The sequence below is a fragment of the Ochotona curzoniae genome, unplaced genomic scaffold (assembly GCF_017591425.1).
Source record: "Ochotona curzoniae isolate NIBS_2020 unplaced genomic scaffold, NIBS_Ocur_1.0 contig_3819, whole genome shotgun sequence".
Lineage (NCBI taxonomy): Eukaryota > Metazoa > Chordata > Mammalia > Lagomorpha > Ochotonidae > Ochotona > Ochotona curzoniae.
The window spans coordinates 8,633,789-8,650,868 of NW_024466004.1; the positions used below are offsets into that span (position 1 = coordinate 8,633,789).

The window sequence follows — 17,080 nt, forward strand, 5'->3', positions numbered from 1 at the left end:
CTTTCACCTGCTGCCACGTCTGGGTCTAAAAGCAAGAGCCTGGGGCCCAGGTTGGTCAAGACAGACGATAGCTAGTCTTCATATGCCACCATAGGTAGAGCAGTGTTCCAGGGAGGGGGCAGGTAAAGAGACATCTGGGAAGATGGAGCATCAAACTCAAGAACTCGAGGATCTGGCTGGGGCAGGAGTTGGGGGTGGGTGGGAATTGACGGAATCTTAGGATTTTAGTTTTTGAGGGATTTTTTAAAGATTATTTTATTGATTTGAAAGGCAGGATTATGCAAGGGGACATGTCCCCAAATGACTGCAACCATGGAGCCTGGAGCTGCTTCTGGGTCTCCATGTAGGTGAAGGGGTTCAAGCATGTGGGTCATTTTCTGTTGCTTTCCAGGCACTTTAGCAGGGGGAGCTGGATGGGAGGTGGAACAGCCCAAACTCAAGCTGGCATCCATGAGGAATACTGGTGTCACAGATGAAGGTTTAGGCTGCTTTGCCAGAATTCTGGACCCAAATAGTCTGTGCTTCTTAACAGATAATCCCACACTCTAGAAGGGGCATATTGGGCCTGACGCACGCAGTAGCCTAGTATCTAAAATCCTTGCCTTGCACACACTGGGATACCATGTGGGTGTAGGTTCTAATCCCGGTGGCCCCACTTCTTTCCAGCTCTTTGCTTGTATCCTGGGAAAGCAGTTTAGGATGGCCCAAAGCCTTGGGACCCTGCACCCACATGGGAGACGTGGAAGAGGCTCTGGGCTCCTGGCTTCTGGCTTCAGATCAGCACAGCACCAGCGATTGTGGTCATTTGGAGAGTGAATCAGCTGATGGAAGATATTCCCTTCTGTCTTTCCTCCTCTCTGGCTTTCCAATAAAAAAAATAAATACAAAAGAAAAAAATGGCATATTACTGGGCCAGTGTTGTGGTGCTGTGAGTTAAATTGTTGCCTACATTGCCAGTGTCTAGTATGAGCCCCAACTGCAATAGTCATTCATCTGGGAAAGCAGTGGAAGATGGCCAAGTGCTTGGAGTCTCTGCACCCACATGGGAGACTCGAATGGAGTTCCAGGTTCCTGACTTTGACCTTGTTGGGTCCTGGACCTTGTGGTCAATCTGAGGATGGGATCTTCTGATTTCTGCCTTTCTTTTTTTTTTTTTTTAAGATTTATTTTTATTATTTTTTTATTGGAAAGGCGGATATACAGAGAGAAGAGACACAGAGGAAGATCTTCCATCCGATGATTCACTCCCCAAGTGAGCCCAACGGGCCAATACTATGCCGATCCGAAGCCAGGAGCCTCTTCCGTGTCTCCCTCGCGGGTGCAGGTTCCCAAAGCTTTGGACCGTCCTCGACTGCTTTCCCAGGCCACAGGCAGGGAGCTGGAAAGGAAGCGGGGCTGCTGGGATTAGAACCGGCGCCCATATCGGATCCCGGGCCCGATTTCTGCCTTTCAAAGAAATCCTGGGAGCAAAAACGAAGTGACATTGCTGGAGTGGAATAATATAGCTAGTATCTATGTTGGGGCTATGTGTTGGTTTTTCAAGCCCCCATTATATATACAGTGAGAACTCAGTAAACGCCGGCTACACAAAAAGGCTCAGGGAGGATGGAAATATCCACGCAACTGGATCAGGCTGGCCCCTCTTCAACGCCATATAGCTTACTCATAGCAGGGGAAGCCACGCTCCAAGGTCTGGTGTGGGTGCCTGGGTTCTGCACGGAGAGGGGCGGGTGCTCCCCTGCTCGCCTCGGGGTGGGAGGGCGGAGCTTCGGGTCGCCACGGAGACGGCGTCCCGCGACCGGTGGGGCGTTGAGCCGAGCCGCAGGCCCCATGGACGCCGAGAGCCTCCTGCTGTCTTTGGAGCTAGCATCGGGCAGCGGGCAGGGCCTGAGCCCGGACCGTCGGGCCTCCCTGCTCACTTCCCTGACCCTGGTGAAGCGCGACTACCGCTACAGCCGAGTGCTCTTCTGGGGCAGAATCCTCGGCGTCGTCGCCGATTACTATATCGCGCAGGGCCTGAGTGAGAACCAGCTCGCACCGCGCAAAACACTGTACAGGTGGAGGGGACTCCCTGGGCAGGGCGATGCCGAGAGGGCACCGCTGGGGGAGGCAGAGACCCTGGGGGATCGGAGGGCCAGGATCGGGGCTGATGGCTGGAGGGGTGAGGCGAGGGTCCAGAAGGGTCCAGAAGGAGAGGGGGCGGGAACTGCGCGGCATCCAGGAGCCTGATGGGGCGGGGCCCTGGTGAAAAGGCAGCAGGTGGATAGACATGCCCACGGCCACCTAGGGACTTAAGGAGAGGTGAAGCAACTTGAGCTGTGTCCACAGCTCTCTCACTGGAGGAGCTGTTGAAGAACTCTAAGCCAGAAAAGCCTGCTTAGATCTGGATGAGCCCAACGGATCTGGAATCTGGCTGAGCCCTTCCCAGGCAGACGGAACAGTTAGGAACCCTTGGCAGTGTGGGGCTTGAGGGGGGTCTGGTCTGGAAGGAAGAAATAACTGAGGGATTGGGGAGCAGGGATGAACTGGGAATGGACCTGTGACTTGATTGAGGTGTGTGTGTGTGTGTGAGAGAGAGAGAGATAAAGAAATCACAAGGACTTTTCTTCCAGCTTGGGTAGCTGATGAAGTGCTGGTGCCACTCGCTAGGAGATTAAAAAGAGTGGGACTGGGCAGATGGGGGAAGGGGCAGTGTCAGGAAGGCCAGAAGAGCAGTTTGAACTGAAGCCCAGAGACACAGGGATCCTTTCACTTTATTCTCCAACTATTGTTGAGCACCTGCTATATCTTAGGCGTTGGTGTAGGTGGCAAGTGAGAAGGTCCTTGTCTCCCGGCACTTCTTTTGCAGGGTGGGTTTGGAGGTAGGGGAGGGGCAGTTGCTGAGTAAGCAGACATGCAAATGACACTGCTGTGATGGCATGATGGTGAGTGCAAGAATACAGGGTGCAGGAGGGTCTTCAACACAGAGAGGTAGCATTTGAGAGGAGACCTGATGAGACTGAGGGATAAGCCATGTTGATACCTTTAAAAAAAATAAAGGTTTTTTTTTAAAAGATTTAATAATTTGCCGGAGTCCAGCTCCAGCTGTGTTCGGAACTTGCGAAGGGTGCGTGGATGAGGCGCAAAGAGAGACGGACCACTAGGAACTCTTCATCATAATGGACGATGCACAAAAGCTGTCCGCTTTATTTATACAAAATCAGTCAAACTCTGGCTCAGACTTTTTACGACATGGTCAAGTGGGTGTTTCTAAAGATAACTCTGCCATTTGTTTCACCTAAGGCTAGGATATTAACCACCTGGTGCCTGGCACCTGGTGCCTGGCTAGGAAAAAGTTCAATAGATGGTGCATATCAATCAGTAACACATTCCTACCACAATTACTCTACAGCTTGGTCTTGAGACAGTCAAGGAAGGAAGGGCTTCACAGGAGGGACCTAAAAGATCAAAGAAAGAGGGAAAAAATAGATTCCACTACACCTGAAGACAAAACACCCTTGATTAGCATAGGATCAAAAGGGGAGTTAGCACCTTTGATTAGCATATTGCCACAGGATGTAGCTGTAACAGCAATAACAGCTTTTTGGCTAAAAAAAATGGTAACAGCAACATCAGCTTCTAAGCTCCTATTGATATTAAACATTAACTCCGCAGAGGCAGACAATGCCTAAATAGATTACAGAAATCTCAATGGGGTTGTCTGGTGTCCATGCAAAGTGAGGCAGAGCTGCATTCAGGTGTTGTAGAGACATCCCCCGGGCCTTGCCGCACAGCGGGAAGTTCCTTGCGACCTTGACGATACTCTTCACACCTTCCTGTCTTCCACATCCATCACGCGGACCCCAGCATTAATTTTTTTGGAAAGACATATTTACAGAGAAGGAGAGACAGAAAGAAGGATCTTTCATCCACTTGTTTATTCTCCAAATGGCCACAATGGCCAAAGCTGAACTGAGCTGAGCTGAATTCAGGAAACAGGAGCTTCTTCTCTTCTGGATCTCCTGAGTTGGTGCAGGGTCCCAAGGCTTTGGACTGTCCTCTGCTGCTTTCCTAAGTCACAAGCAGGGAGCTGGATGGGAAGTGGAGCAGCCGAGACTCGAATCAGTTCACATATAGGATACTAGCATTTGCAAGGGGAGAATTAGCCAATTGAGCCATTGTGCTAGGCCCTTGAAGAGAAATTCTTATTTATTCATTCGCTTAAAAGAATTACAGAGAGGTAGAGACACAAAATCAGAGAGAGAGAGAGATTTTCCATTCCATTCCCCAGATGTCTCCAAGAGCCAGGGCTGGGCCAGGTTGAAGCCAGGAGCCAGGAGCTTCGTTCAGATCTCCCATGTGAGTGCAGGTGCTCATACACTGGAGCCAGCCTGTGCTGCTTTCCCAGGCACATTCGAAGTAGAGTAGCCAGGACTGGAACCGGCACCCACCTGGCCCCAGGAGAAGCGTTTTTAAAGGGGAAATGTCAATTGAAGGCTGCTGTGGTTTTATATGGCTGAGCAGTGTTTGTGTTCAGAGGAAAGCAGAGGAGAGTGAAGGCCAGGAGGGTGAACCTGGAGCAGGCTGGGGGCCTAGACTCTGAATGGATTAGAGAAAGGTGGGGTGCAGAGGGGACATCCTTCCTTGAGCAGGGCGTGAGGAAGAGGGGAATGGGGAGCAAGAAGGGCTGGGGAGGGGGTGCTGGGGAGTGTTGTTGAACACTAGGAGGAGGAGCAATCATGCAGGCCCAGGCTGGGCTTGTCTGTGGAAGCAGAAGAGAGGCAGCCCCTGGCCCACAGGGAAGGCAGCATGCAGTAGCAGGTTGCTATGCATTCAGTGCCTCACCCACCTGCCATGGGTTTGGCAGGAGGCAGAACTATGAGTCCAGGGAACTGGTGGACAGGAAGCTTTTGTGACCTTCAGCAAAGTTAACATTGAATTTGCATTGCATGTGGGCCCTTCGAGGCTGCCTGGGTGCCAGCAGCTAAGGGAGGTGGGGGATGGGGAAGTTGGAGAGCAGAGCAGGAGTGGGAGCCTGGGGGTGGGCGGTGTGTATTGTCGGCAGCCTAAACTGCATCGAGTGGAGCCTCCTGCCCCCTGCCACGGAGGAGATGGCGGCGCAGACGGCCATGGTGAAGGGCCGCTTCATGGGCGACCCCTCCCATGAGTACGAGCACACGGAACTGCAGAAGACGAACGATGGCGACAAGGCCTTTGAGGAAGAAGTGGTGGTGAGTGAAGGGCAGGGGGGAGGAAGGAGGAGCCTGAGCAGAGAGGGCCCCCGTCCACCCCGAACCCAGCGTGGTAGAAAGGAGAGCCACCACCGCTGTCATTGTCACTGCCATCTATGGGCCTGCCATATCGGGTGTTGTGTCCTGGAGTGTGCCACCACGTACCCCGTTGTTGTCGTCTTCTCCTCCTTCTTCAAGAAGGGGAAGGGGAAAGTCCAGCTCCTGTGCAACTTTATCATAAAATAATCAAATGAATTAATTAAAAAAAAAGATTTATTTATTTTTTTATTGAAAAGGCAGGTTTACAATGACGAGAGACAGGAAGATCCTCCAGCAGCCAGAGCTGAGCCGATTTAAGCCAGGAACCAGGAGGAACCCATATGAGCGCAGGGACTGCAGGCTTTGGGTCATCCTCTACTGCTTTTCCAGGCTGCAAGTGGGGAGCTGGATGGGAAGCGGTGCAGCTAGGACATGAACTGGCACCCATATCAGATCCTGGTGTGTGCAAGGCAAGGACTTCAGCCATTAGGCTACTGTGCCAGGCCCCAGAGAGAAAGATTTTGCATCTGCTGGTTCACTCCCCAAGCAGCTGCAACGGCTGGAGCTGAGCCAATCCGAAGCCAGCAACTAGGAGCTTCTTCTAAGTCTCCCATGCAGGTGCAGGGTCCCAAGGCTTTCGGCCATCCTTGACTGATTTCCCAGGCCACAAGCAAGGACTTAGATGGGAAGTAAGAGCAGCTGGAACACAAACCAGTGCCCATATGGGATCCTGGTATTGCAGGGGGATTAGCTAATTGAGCCATTGCATTGGGCTCATCCCAGTCTTTTCTAATTTTTAACAGCTCTGTTGTGGGCCCCTTACCTACAGATGGGGGGGGGCATTCACATGTGCAGGGGTGAAGGGACTTGCCAGGGATTAACAGGGAAGGGACAGGTGCATGCAGGAATGGGTAGCTATATGGAAAGCCTGTTTCAAGTAGGGGAAGGGAAGAGAGGCTGGGAGCCGAGTACACTCTTACTAATGGTCAGGGGAGTTCCCGTCTTCTATGTTGGTATTGATGTCCACTCTTTGATAACAGCTACACGGTTCAAAATTCAGAGAGGTAGCCTGGCATGGTGGCCTAGTGGCTAAAGTCCTCACCTTGTAACTACCAGGGTCCCATGTAGGCACTGGTTCGAGTCCTGGTGGCCCCACTTCCCATCCAACTCTCTGCTTGTGCCCTAGGAAAGCAGTTGAGAACAGCTAAAAGCTTTGGGACCCTGCACCCGCATGGGAGACCTGGAAGAAGATCCTGACTCCTGGCTTCGGATCGGCTCAGCTCCTGCCATTGTGGCCACTTGGCGAGTGAATCAGCAGATGGAGGATCTTCTTCTCTGTCTCTCCTCCTGTCTGCATATCTGCCTTTCCAGTAAAAATAAATAAATCTTTAAAAAAAATTCAAAGGGGCAGCAGGAATATGGGTAAATTTCCTTCCACTTCTGTCCATCGTGGCACATACTTCTTTCAGGGATTTACAGATGATGATGATGATGGTGTGTGTGTGTCTGTGCATCCATCCTAAGCTTTCTACTACATCAGCAGTATCAACATATCTTAGCAGGTCCTGGATGCAGGATCTTGGGCCTTAGCAATAGTACCCACATTTAAGAAAAAAAGATTTAGGGGCCTGGCATGATGGCTTAGTGTATAAATCCTTTCCTTGAAAGTACCAGCATCCCATATGGGTACCGCTTCAGGTCCCAGCTGCTCCATTTCCCATCCAGCTCCCTGCTTGTGGCCTGGGAAAGCAGTCGAGGACAGTCCAGAGCCTTGAGACGCTGCACCCATGTGGGAGACCTGGAAGTGGCTCTGGGCTCCTGCTTTGGATCAGATCGTCTGAGCTGTGGTATTGCAGGCACTTTGGGAGTGAACCAGAGGATGGGAAACCTTTCTCCCTGTAAATCTGACTTTCCAATAAAAATAAATGAATCTTAAAAAAAAAAAAACCCTTATTTATTTATTGGAAAGGCTGAGCAACAGGGTGGTAGGGAGAGAAAAAGAGAGGTTATTTGCTAGTTTACCGCCCAAATGGCATGACAAACAAGTCTGGGCAAAACCAAAGGTAGGAATTTCACTCAGGTCTCCCACATGAGTGCAGGGGCCCAGGCACTGCTACTGTTTTCCCATGTGTGTTAACTGGGAGCTGGATGAGAAGTGGAGCAGCTGGGACGCCAATCAGCGCCCATGTGGGGCTGACTCTGAAGATGGAGGCTTAGCCTCCTATGCCACGGTGCAGCCTTCACCGCATTCTTTTGGCCACTATGAAAATGTTTCACAGCTGAAACTCAATGTCTTATTCACGGCGATGTGGGTTTCTAAGTTTAGCTCTGACGAACAGGGTCATCACCGCTGACACCATGTTACTGTCATTTCCATCGTGTGCACTTTCTCTGAAGAAATCCTTTTCTGGAAATGGAATTGCTGGGTTCATTTCATGGTTTCAAAAGGATTTGGTTCCCACACTGCTATAGGGCTTTACATCTCCAAGTTAATGCTATTAAGAGAGCAAACTCTTAATCCAATTGTGCTGTGGAGGAGGTGGGCCCAGTGGGCGGGCCTTAGGTCATGGGGGTGTGCCCTTAGAAGGTAGTTCCTGGGAGCAGCTTATTGCAAAAACCTGCACTGGGCTGAAGCTTCCTCGCTCACCACGTGATCTTTCCTCCACGTGCATTCTGCTCTTGCCAACAGAGCTGCCTGAACTTGAACTTCCCAAAGGTGAGCCAGGGGCCAGCATTGTAGCTCAAAAGCCTAACCCTTCTGCCCACAGTGCAGGAACCCCATATGTATGTGGTTCATGTCTCAGCCACTCCACTTCCCATCCAGCCCCCTGCTTACAGCTTGGGAAAGCAGCAGACAATGGCTCAAGTCCTTGGGACCCTGCACCCAACTTCTTCCTGATCTCCCACATGATCAGGAAGAAGTTCCTGGCTCCTGGCTTCAGATTGGCTCAGCTCTGGCCATTTGCGGCCAGCTGGGGAGTGAACCAGTGGACGGAAGATATTTCTCTCTGCTTCTCCTTATCTCTCTGTAACATAAATTCAAATTAATAAATACATTTAAAAAACAATATAAACATTAAAACACACAAACACAAAACGCAAGCCTAAAGTAAACCCTTTCCTTTGTACAAAGGTAGGCTGCCTCGTGCATTTCATTACGGCGAGGAGAAGCTGATTATAACAGAGACGGGAAGTTGGGCACTCATATTTTGGGAGGAATCCAGCCCAGAAGTGAGAGCCCTCATGCTCAGGTCTGGGAGTTTGCCTGTGAAGCCTCCCCAGCCGCCTCTCATACACTGCACCTCCCAAGCCTCAGTCTGACTTTCTGTCGAGCGGAGGTTAATCCAGTATGCTTCTCTACTTCGTGAAGATTGGATGAATTGATCTCTGAAGCCCCCAGCCTGGTCATCGATTAGTCAGTTCCCATCCCTGCTCTGTAAGCCTGTGCCTGAATTGACGGCTGGAGGAGCACGCGGGCGCCCTCTGCTGTCCCTGTCAGGTGCTGCTCCCCCGCGCCCCTGTCGTCTCCTTTGCTTCAGCGTGCACACTGAACGTTTGTGGTAACTGAACTTGACGTCTGCAGAACAGGATATACCACGGGTAGATGCCTGGGAAATAATGTGAAGTTGACAAGTAGGATATGAAATTACCTAGCTTGTGACTCCGTCTTTCCGCATCTCTTCTCCAATAAAGCATACCCGTGTGCCATCAATGCTGATCCTGAGAGGGTCGAGATTGTGAGTGGTTTTAATTTTCTCAGGTGTGTTATCCAGTTTTCTGCCATGAGCATATATATCAGAGAGAGAGAGAATGAATTTCCACCTGCTGACTCACTCTCCAGATGGTCACAATGGCCAGTTCTTGGCCTGCGTCTAGAGCCAGGAGTTAAGCCATCCAGGTTCCCCATGAGGGGGACAGGAACCCTGTGACTTGAGCCATCACTACAGCAGCAAGGAACTGGAGGCAGGGGTGAGAAACTCAAGAGTTTCAATGGGAAATGCTTTTTTTTTTTAAAGATTTATTTATTTTTATTGCAAAGTCAGATGTACATAGAGGAGGGGAGACAGAGAGAAAGATCTTCTGTCCGATGATTCACTCCCTAAGTGGCCGCAATGGCTGGAGTTGATCCGATCCAAAGTCAGGAGCCCACAGCCTCTTCTGAGTCTCCCACGCGGGTGCAGGGTCCCAAAGCTTTGGGCCATCCTCGACTGCTTTCCCAGGCCACAAGCAGGGAGCTGGAAGGGAAGTGGGGCTGCTGGGATAGAACTGGCGCCCATATGGGATCCCGGGCGTGCAAGGCGAGGACCTTAACCACTTGTGCCACCGCACCAGGCCCTCAATATCTTTTAAATAATAACATTATTTGTATATTTCATTTTTTGTATGAAAGTCACAGACACAAAAAGAGAGAAACAGGGAGACAGAAAGTAGATTCTTCCACCCACTGGTTCACTTCCCAGAGATCTGCAACAGCTAGGGCTGGGCTGGGCTGGGCTGAAGCCAGGAGCCTGGCAGTCAGCTGGGATCTCCACCGTGACAGCAGGACCCACATACATAAGCTGCCGCCGGCTGCCTCTTAGGGTGTGCATTAGCTGGGAACTGGATTGGACGTGGGGGAACCAGGACACGTACTGGGTGCTCTGATGTGGAACATGAGGATCCCAAGGAGGCAACTCAACCATTCTACCAAATGCTCCTCTGAAACATTAATTCATGTTATTTAAATGCTTTTTTAAAATTTTTTTGTCGTTTTAATTTTTTCTTTTTAATCTTAACATTGTTTTTTGAAGATTCATTTTATTGGGCCCAGTGCAGTAGCCTAGTGGCTCACCTTGCACGTGCTGGGATTCCATGTGGGTGTTGGTTTGTGTCCTGGCTGCTCCATTTCCCTTCCAACTTCCTGCTTGTGGCCTGGGAAAGCAGTCGAGGACTGCCCAAAGCCTTGAGACGCTGCACCCATGTGAGAGACTTGGAGAAGTTTCCTGGCTCCTGGCTTTGGATTGGCTCGGCTCCAGCTGTTGCCATCACTTGGGGAATGGGTCAGTGGACGGAAGATCTTCCTCTCAGTCTCTCCTCATTTCTGTATATCTGACTTTCCAATAAAAATAAAGATTCTTTAAAATAAAGAATCCAATAAAAATAAATAAAGAATTTTCCCATCCAGCAGGGAGCTGTTTGGGAAGCGGAGCAGGGGGAGGGGCAAACAGCGCCCATATGGGATCCCAGCACATGCAAGGCGAGGAGTTTAGCTGCTAGGCTATCGTGCTGGGCCCTACTTTTATATTTTAAAAGGTAAAATGAATAATATTCAGACATGGTGCTAGGCTAGTATGTCTCTGGAAGAATATATAAGGAAGTCTTCCTGGTGTTTGTCCCTGCTGTTGGGGCCTGCGCTGAGAGAAAGACTGAAGTGTATGTGTGTGGTTTTGAATGCTGTGTCACCTGCCAGAAAACTAAAAAGAAGGAAGGAAAGTAAGGGAGCCAGTGTCGCTGGGAGAGAAGCCAGGCCTAGCCCTCCTTCCTCAGGGCTGTGTCCCGGGCCCCGCGCAGATGCAGGGTCCTCCTTGAGTGGCTCCTTGTACCCTCAGGTCCAGATCAAGGAAGAGACACGCTTGGTGTCCATTATCGACCAGATCGACAAGGCAGTGGCCGTCATCCCTCGGGGTGCCCTCTTCAAAACCCCCTTTGGGCCTATTCATGTCAACCGGACCTTTGAGGGTGAGCTGGGCTGGGGCTGGGAGGCAGATGTTCCTGGCTCACATGGGTGTGTGTCTTCTGGGAAGGTGTGGCACTGGACTGGCAGGGGTGTCCCCGAGGACGCTGGGGCAGCAGGGGTGTCCCTGAGGACACTGGGGCGGCAGGGGTGTCCCCGAGGATGTTGGGGTGGCAGGGGTGGCCTGTGGGCTAGGTCTAGGCTTTAGCCACCTTGGATGCAGGGAACACTCATCGCTCCTCTCCACCCACCCCTGTGCTCTGTCACTGGGGACTGAGTGCTGGGTCAGCCCCTCCACGTGGTCCTCAAGCAGACATGGGGGTCGGGGCTGACCACCCTCTTGCCGCCTCCCACCTCTGCCAGGACTGCCCCTGTCTGAGGCCAAGAAGCTCAGCTCCTACTTCCACTTCCGGGAGCCTGTGCTGCTGAAGAACAAGAGCTTGCTGGAGAAGGCTAGCCTGGACCCCTCGCTGGACTTCATGGACTCCCTGGAGCATGACATCCCTAAAGGTACCCCAGGGGCATGACCTTGAACACGTGCAGTTGCCCCCAGGTGGCCGTGGTGGGCCCAGCCATCTGTCATTCCTTTCGGGGAAGGCAGCTGGGACCAGGTGGGCCCCAGAGCGTGGGCCTTTCCCTAGGGGCAAGCTTGGCATGAATACATGGGGCATTCCCTCACAGGGACATGTGTGTCCCCACCACGCCTCCCACAGACAGGAAGTATCTCCGGGTCTCTGCTTTTCATAAATAATTTTCTTTTTTTACTAAAAGTTTAAAATCTGTAGCTCTTGTCATTTGCCACACAAAAGTATATGCATTCACGTGTGTAACATGCTTTGAGGTATGCATATATGGTGGAATAATTAACACGACCTAATGAGCAAATGAGTTACTTTCCATAGTTGTCAAGTGTGCAGGGTGGGAAGACTTCATGATCTTCGCACTTTCCACAGAAACAATATGTTGCCATGGACCGAAGTCGCCCTGTTGTATGGAACGTACCTCTTTCCCTGACTCTAATTCTACATCCTCTGGCCAAAGCATCTCTCTGTGTCCCCTCACCGGGACCTCCCCAGCCCCTGCTATAACCGCCGTTCTTACCCTAAGAACCAGTTGCTCTGGAGGGCCGTATTGGTCTCTCTGCCTGTGCTTGTGTCACATCATGTCTGGTTCTGAGGGCCATCCCCATAGTTGCGAATGGTCTGATTCTGTCCTTTTCTGTGGCTGACCAGGATTCTGCCATGGTTGGGGCCCTCACTCTCCTTTCCTAGCATTGGTAGACACAGGCTGCATCTGTTTCCTCGGCTGTGAGAAGGATGCAGCCGTGCACACGGCAGCGCAGGGGTCTCTTGTGACCTGGCTGCATGTCTTTGTGCTGCAAGTGCAGAGGTGGGAGGCGCTGCTGGCTCCTTGGTGATCCTGATGGCAAGCAGCCATGCCTTCACCCCAACTGGCAGTCATGGACTGCCACGGGTGTGGAACGACTGGCAGGCCACCTGCTGAGTGTGGCTTCCATCTCTGGGCAGTGTCAGGGCCACCCTGGTACAGGCACAAGCCCCTCACGCTTCCCTTCTGTGTCACCAGTAGAGTGGGGGAGGCGAGCTCCAGGCCATCAGGGGCAAGGCCCGTGCTCAGCTCAGTGCCCTGCTTCTCCCCTCCCCATGGCTGATGGCTGTGAGATCTCATGGGGTCCGATGACACTGAAGGCAGAGTAAGTGACAAGGACGGCTCAAAAAGGCAGTGATGCTGCCTGTGGGCCGGGAATGGCGCTCGGCCCTCTCTACCTTGACCAGCCTGTGTCTGAGGTGGGCGTTATTGTCACCCTACCTCACTGGGCTCAGAAAGGTGAGCCCAACAGCATGGGAAGTGTCAAGAACTTTAGGACCCCAGGCTACTGCCCTTCTCTGTGGTGTCAAGCGCTGGGGTTTCCTGTTAAATGTCCGTGGGGATGACAGGCAGTGGTCCCTTAAGCCATGTTGAGTGGCACTTCTGAGGAGCTCCAAGGGGGGCAGGGTGACAAGGGCCCTGGCACCAGGCAGCCTGGGCTGGAGCCCAGTGTCAGCCCCTTACTGGCTGTGTGACTTCAGGCATGCCCCATGCTTCCATGTGTCTGTTTCTTCATTTTCCTGGAACTGGCAAGTTGAGCTGTTCTACTTACACTGGGTCAATTTTTAAGTGAGATGAGCTCAAGTATATACACAATGCTTAAAGCAGGGTTTAATGCATAGGAAGGCCTCAGGTGAAATGTAATTATTTTTAGTGGCCGAATGTCCTTAAGGATAAATTGGGACAGGCCTAAGAGGGTGCAGGAGCTAGAGCTGGGCTGGCTCATGAGCAGGTAGGTGGCAGGAAGATGGGAGAAAGGGGACAAGGCAGGCCCCAGGAATCAGGAGAGCTTGGGAACTGCCGAGGAGTGGCCATGCTGGCCTCTGCCACACGGGGGCGTCTGAGTCAGCATCCTAAACACAGGCAGTCCTGCGGGGATGGGAAGGGCGGGCTCGGACCAGTGTGGGGATGAGGAGGGTTCACAGGGTTTGGGGTGGGGGGCACTGTGTCAGACCCTGCTTATTATCTGCATCTCCACTCTCAGTCTTGCCAAGAACTGGAGGGGTGGGGGACGTGCTGGTGGGGTGTCCCAGTGCTGCAGGCTTGGGGGTGGCTAATGGAAGTCCAGATTGCCCAGTTTGAGGGCAGCACGCCTGGTGCTGCCTGGCTCAGGCTGTGTCCAGGAAGCCACGGTAGCCTTCTCCCCCGCAGTTGGGTGCTTTGGGCTGGGCTGAGGCTGTCCTACCAGAGGGTGTCATCCATAGTGGCAGTGGCAATACATCTTCCTGGGATGGGCTAGGATGGCTGCTAAGGAAAGGGCAGAACCCAAGGAGGGGTTCCTGGAAGATGCTTCCTGCCCAGGTGGTCTGGAGTGAGTGTTCAGGGCGACTTGGGACCACTCTGAACAGGGGTGGCGTAGGCTGGCCCTCGTGTACCGACATGCTCCGTCCTGGGATCTGCAGTCTCTTGGGAATGAGCAGCTCTCAGGGGTCCCCAACCAGTTCTAAGAATCATCCTTTTAGTGGATGCAGGGCAATGGCCCTGTGGGTGGCAACCACTGTCAGGAGGAGTTCTAGATAGGACCGACCCTGTCACTGTCAGTATATAGCTGCCAACTTGCTGGTACAGACATAGCCAAATATGTGCAACACTATCAAAACTAAGAGAGCCACCTCCTTACCTCGCAGAGGTGGACGGGGGACTGAATGGCACAGGATGGAAAGGGGCCTGACCAATGGGCTCCCTGGTGTCCTGGGAAGCTAAGAGGAAGGGCTGGAGCAGAGGCTGTGTGTCCTGTTGGCTTGTTGCAGACTGGGCACTACCACCCTACTCAAGCTGCAACACCCAGTTCAGGCAGCAGAGGGCAGCAAGGGGCCAGCCTGCCTGCCTGGAAAATGGCTTTTGAGCCCAGCTGCTGCTGGTTAGGGCCAGGCAGGCATGGAGAGGGGTGGGGAACCTGGTTGCGGAGCACAGCCTTCCCTTGAAGGCTGGTCAGGTGGCTTTCCCTCACCTGTCCTTTGGAAGTGTGGCTGACAGATGCTAAGTCCTTATGCAGCAAGGGACCTGGTCCTGCCACCTACCCATCAGGGAACTGGCACAGAGGTGCCTGAGGACTCCTGTCTTTAGTGGCTCAGAAGTGTGTGTGTGTGTGGGGGGGGGTGCCAAAGACACAAACTCAGCCATTTCTGTATGAGGAAAAGGGGAAAAAAAAAAAAAGGCTGCTCTAAGATTTATGTCACCTACTGCACCAACAGTGCTGTGGCAGTGAGCTTGCTTCTTGCCTGATGGCAGGAAACTGTGACTATAAGCAGGGCACCCTCTCAGTTCACCACACCAGCCCGCTGGGCAACAGGCACCCAGGAGGACTTCCTGCCAAGTGCCAGGGGGCTCTCCACTTGATGGGCTTCTGCCCCACCATTCTCCAAGCAGAGAAGGGAGGCTGTTGGGTGGTCCAAGGGGAGGTTTGGGAGGAATCTCACGGCTGGAAACTGCTACTCGGCAGGAGACGGTTTCCCAAGTCCCGGAGTGGATGGTGGCAGCCGGCCAGACCCAGCCTGTCCAGCAGCTGCAGCCACAGTGGGTGAAGGTGACAGCAGGCGCCTGGCTCCTCAGGTGGATGCTACGTGACTCCTGGCATGTCGCGAGTCAGTGTTTCTTGAGTGACCAGCTGAGCCAGGGATAGAAGTGTGACAGGAATGACAGGGAGGCAGGCACACTGGCCCCTCACATGCTGCTCATGTACTTGCCAGCACTCTCTGTCCTGCTTGGCACTGCCCTCCTGGCCTGGGGCGGGCACTGTGGATCTAGTCTCCCTGTAACTGTTCTTTGCTCCCTGGGTGGGGGGCCCTGCGGATGAGCCAGGGCCATGCTGTGAGCAGGTTGGGGCATGGCCCTCGCTTGGGTAATGCCATCACACTAATGACAATGAACTGATGAGGAAGGGCTGGGAGCCCTAGGCTCCCATTTCCCGCAGAGAAGGCAAGCTGCCCTTCCTGGTGGGCACTGACACAAGGTACTGCCAAGCCTCTTAGTCCAAGGGTTGACCAAGGTGGCTCTGGACTCCAAGGGCAGGTAGGACAGAGTCTAGAGAACACTGATGGGCTGGGCACCAGGGCAAGCAAAGGAGCCAAGTGCAGCAGACAGGGAACAGTCTGTTCAGCCACACCCTCACCTCCTCGCAGCAGGCAGTGTTTGGTGGAGCTAGCTCTCAGGAGTGCAGGTCCGGGGGGCACTGGTCTCTGACCAAGAGCCCCAGGGATCCTGACCCTACTTCCTGCTGGGTGCTGCCTCAACATCCCACGGGAGGGTGATGGTCCTCAGAACAGTCTCTCCTCGAGCGGTAGCAGGGCTGGGACAGTTGACCCATAGGTCTCCAGAAAGCTCTGCTGCTGACCTGGGTTGAATAGCTGTGGCTGTCCCTTGGGTCTGTTGGCTACAGGGTGGCCCCGGTGGGTGGGGTCAGAGCTGTGGAGCTGTGGAACGGCGGTGGGAGCCAAGCAGCCGGACTGTGCTGGCAGCTGCTGAGGGCCCCCGAGCAGTTCTCAGTGCATGGTCCGCTGGTCCAGCACCAAAATCCTTCAAAGCCTTTGCCTTCCTGGCAGGGCCTCGAGCAGGGCTGTGGCGGGGCTGGGAGAGGCCTCGGCGCGCAGGGGAATCCAAGCCCCAGATCTGCATCCAGAGGCGAGTTTCCCAGGCTCCTTCCTCCCACACAGCGGCTCCCTCCCTTGCTTCTGGAGCTGGGTCAGGCCTTTCCAGCCAAGTCCTCATGGCTGCACAACTCAGCCCCAGGCTGGGCTGCTCCTGTTTTGCAGAGCGAAAATCAGGGCAGAACCCAGAATACACAAAGGCCTGTCAGCAGCAGCCCACGCCCCTCCACCGGAGCCCAGCTTCCAGCCTGCCAGCTGCCAGTAAAGGACCCTGCCGGGGCTGGGGAGCCCTGGAGTGGCCACACTTGCACTGGAGCCTCTTGGTCTGGTGGAACACAGCCTAGAGCAGAGGCTTCTGGGACCGGGAAAGAGCAAAGACACAGAGGGAGCAGAGTCACTGCTGGTTGCACCTGGTATAGGCTGAGGGGTTTTGGGAGAGGCTCCTGGTCTGGCCCCTGCGCGACCTCTTGTTGGACTTGCTGACAGGAACACAAGCTGTTAGACTGAGTTTTCCCTCTTTTCATTTCCCTCACCCGCCCTCTGGAAGCGGTCTTAATGAGCAACTGAGCGGCTGCAAGGCAATCAGGAGGAGTTAGGCGGCTGGGGACTTGTGCTGTCTTCCCACCGACTGGCCTGGCTGCCCCAAGCCTCACCTGCTGCCTGTCTCCTCCCAGGGTCCTGGAGCATCCAGATGGAGAGAGGCAACGCCCTGGTGGTGCTCCGCAGCCTGCTGTGGCCCGGACTCACCTTCTACCACACTCCTCGCACCAAGAGCTACGGCTATATCTACGTGGGCACCGGCGAGAAGAACATAGACCTGCCCTTCATGCTGTAGGCCAGGGTGGCTGCTCTTTGTGGCGACTGAGCACTATTTTTCATAAACAGCAACTTTTGTCCTTATGTGCCTCTCCTTGTTGCCTAGACTG

At 53.4% G+C, this 17,080-nt stretch overlaps 1 protein-coding gene across 1 annotated transcript; it reads left to right on the forward strand.

Annotated features, from left to right (window-relative positions):
* The first annotated feature begins 1,787 nt into the window (after positions 1-1,787).
* On the forward strand, positions 1,788-17,054 carry RSPH9 (radial spoke head component 9). The gene is made up of 5 exons (XM_040983448.1): positions 1,788-2,057; positions 5,045-5,210; positions 10,838-10,967; positions 11,326-11,472; positions 16,829-17,054. Exons 1-5 carry the CDS (start codon positions 1,831-1,833, stop codon positions 16,987-16,989), a joined length of 831 nt encoding a protein of 276 aa, XP_040839382.1. The 5' UTR covers positions 1,788-1,830; the 3' UTR covers positions 16,990-17,054.
* The last annotated feature ends 26 nt before the right edge of the window (positions 17,055-17,080 follow it).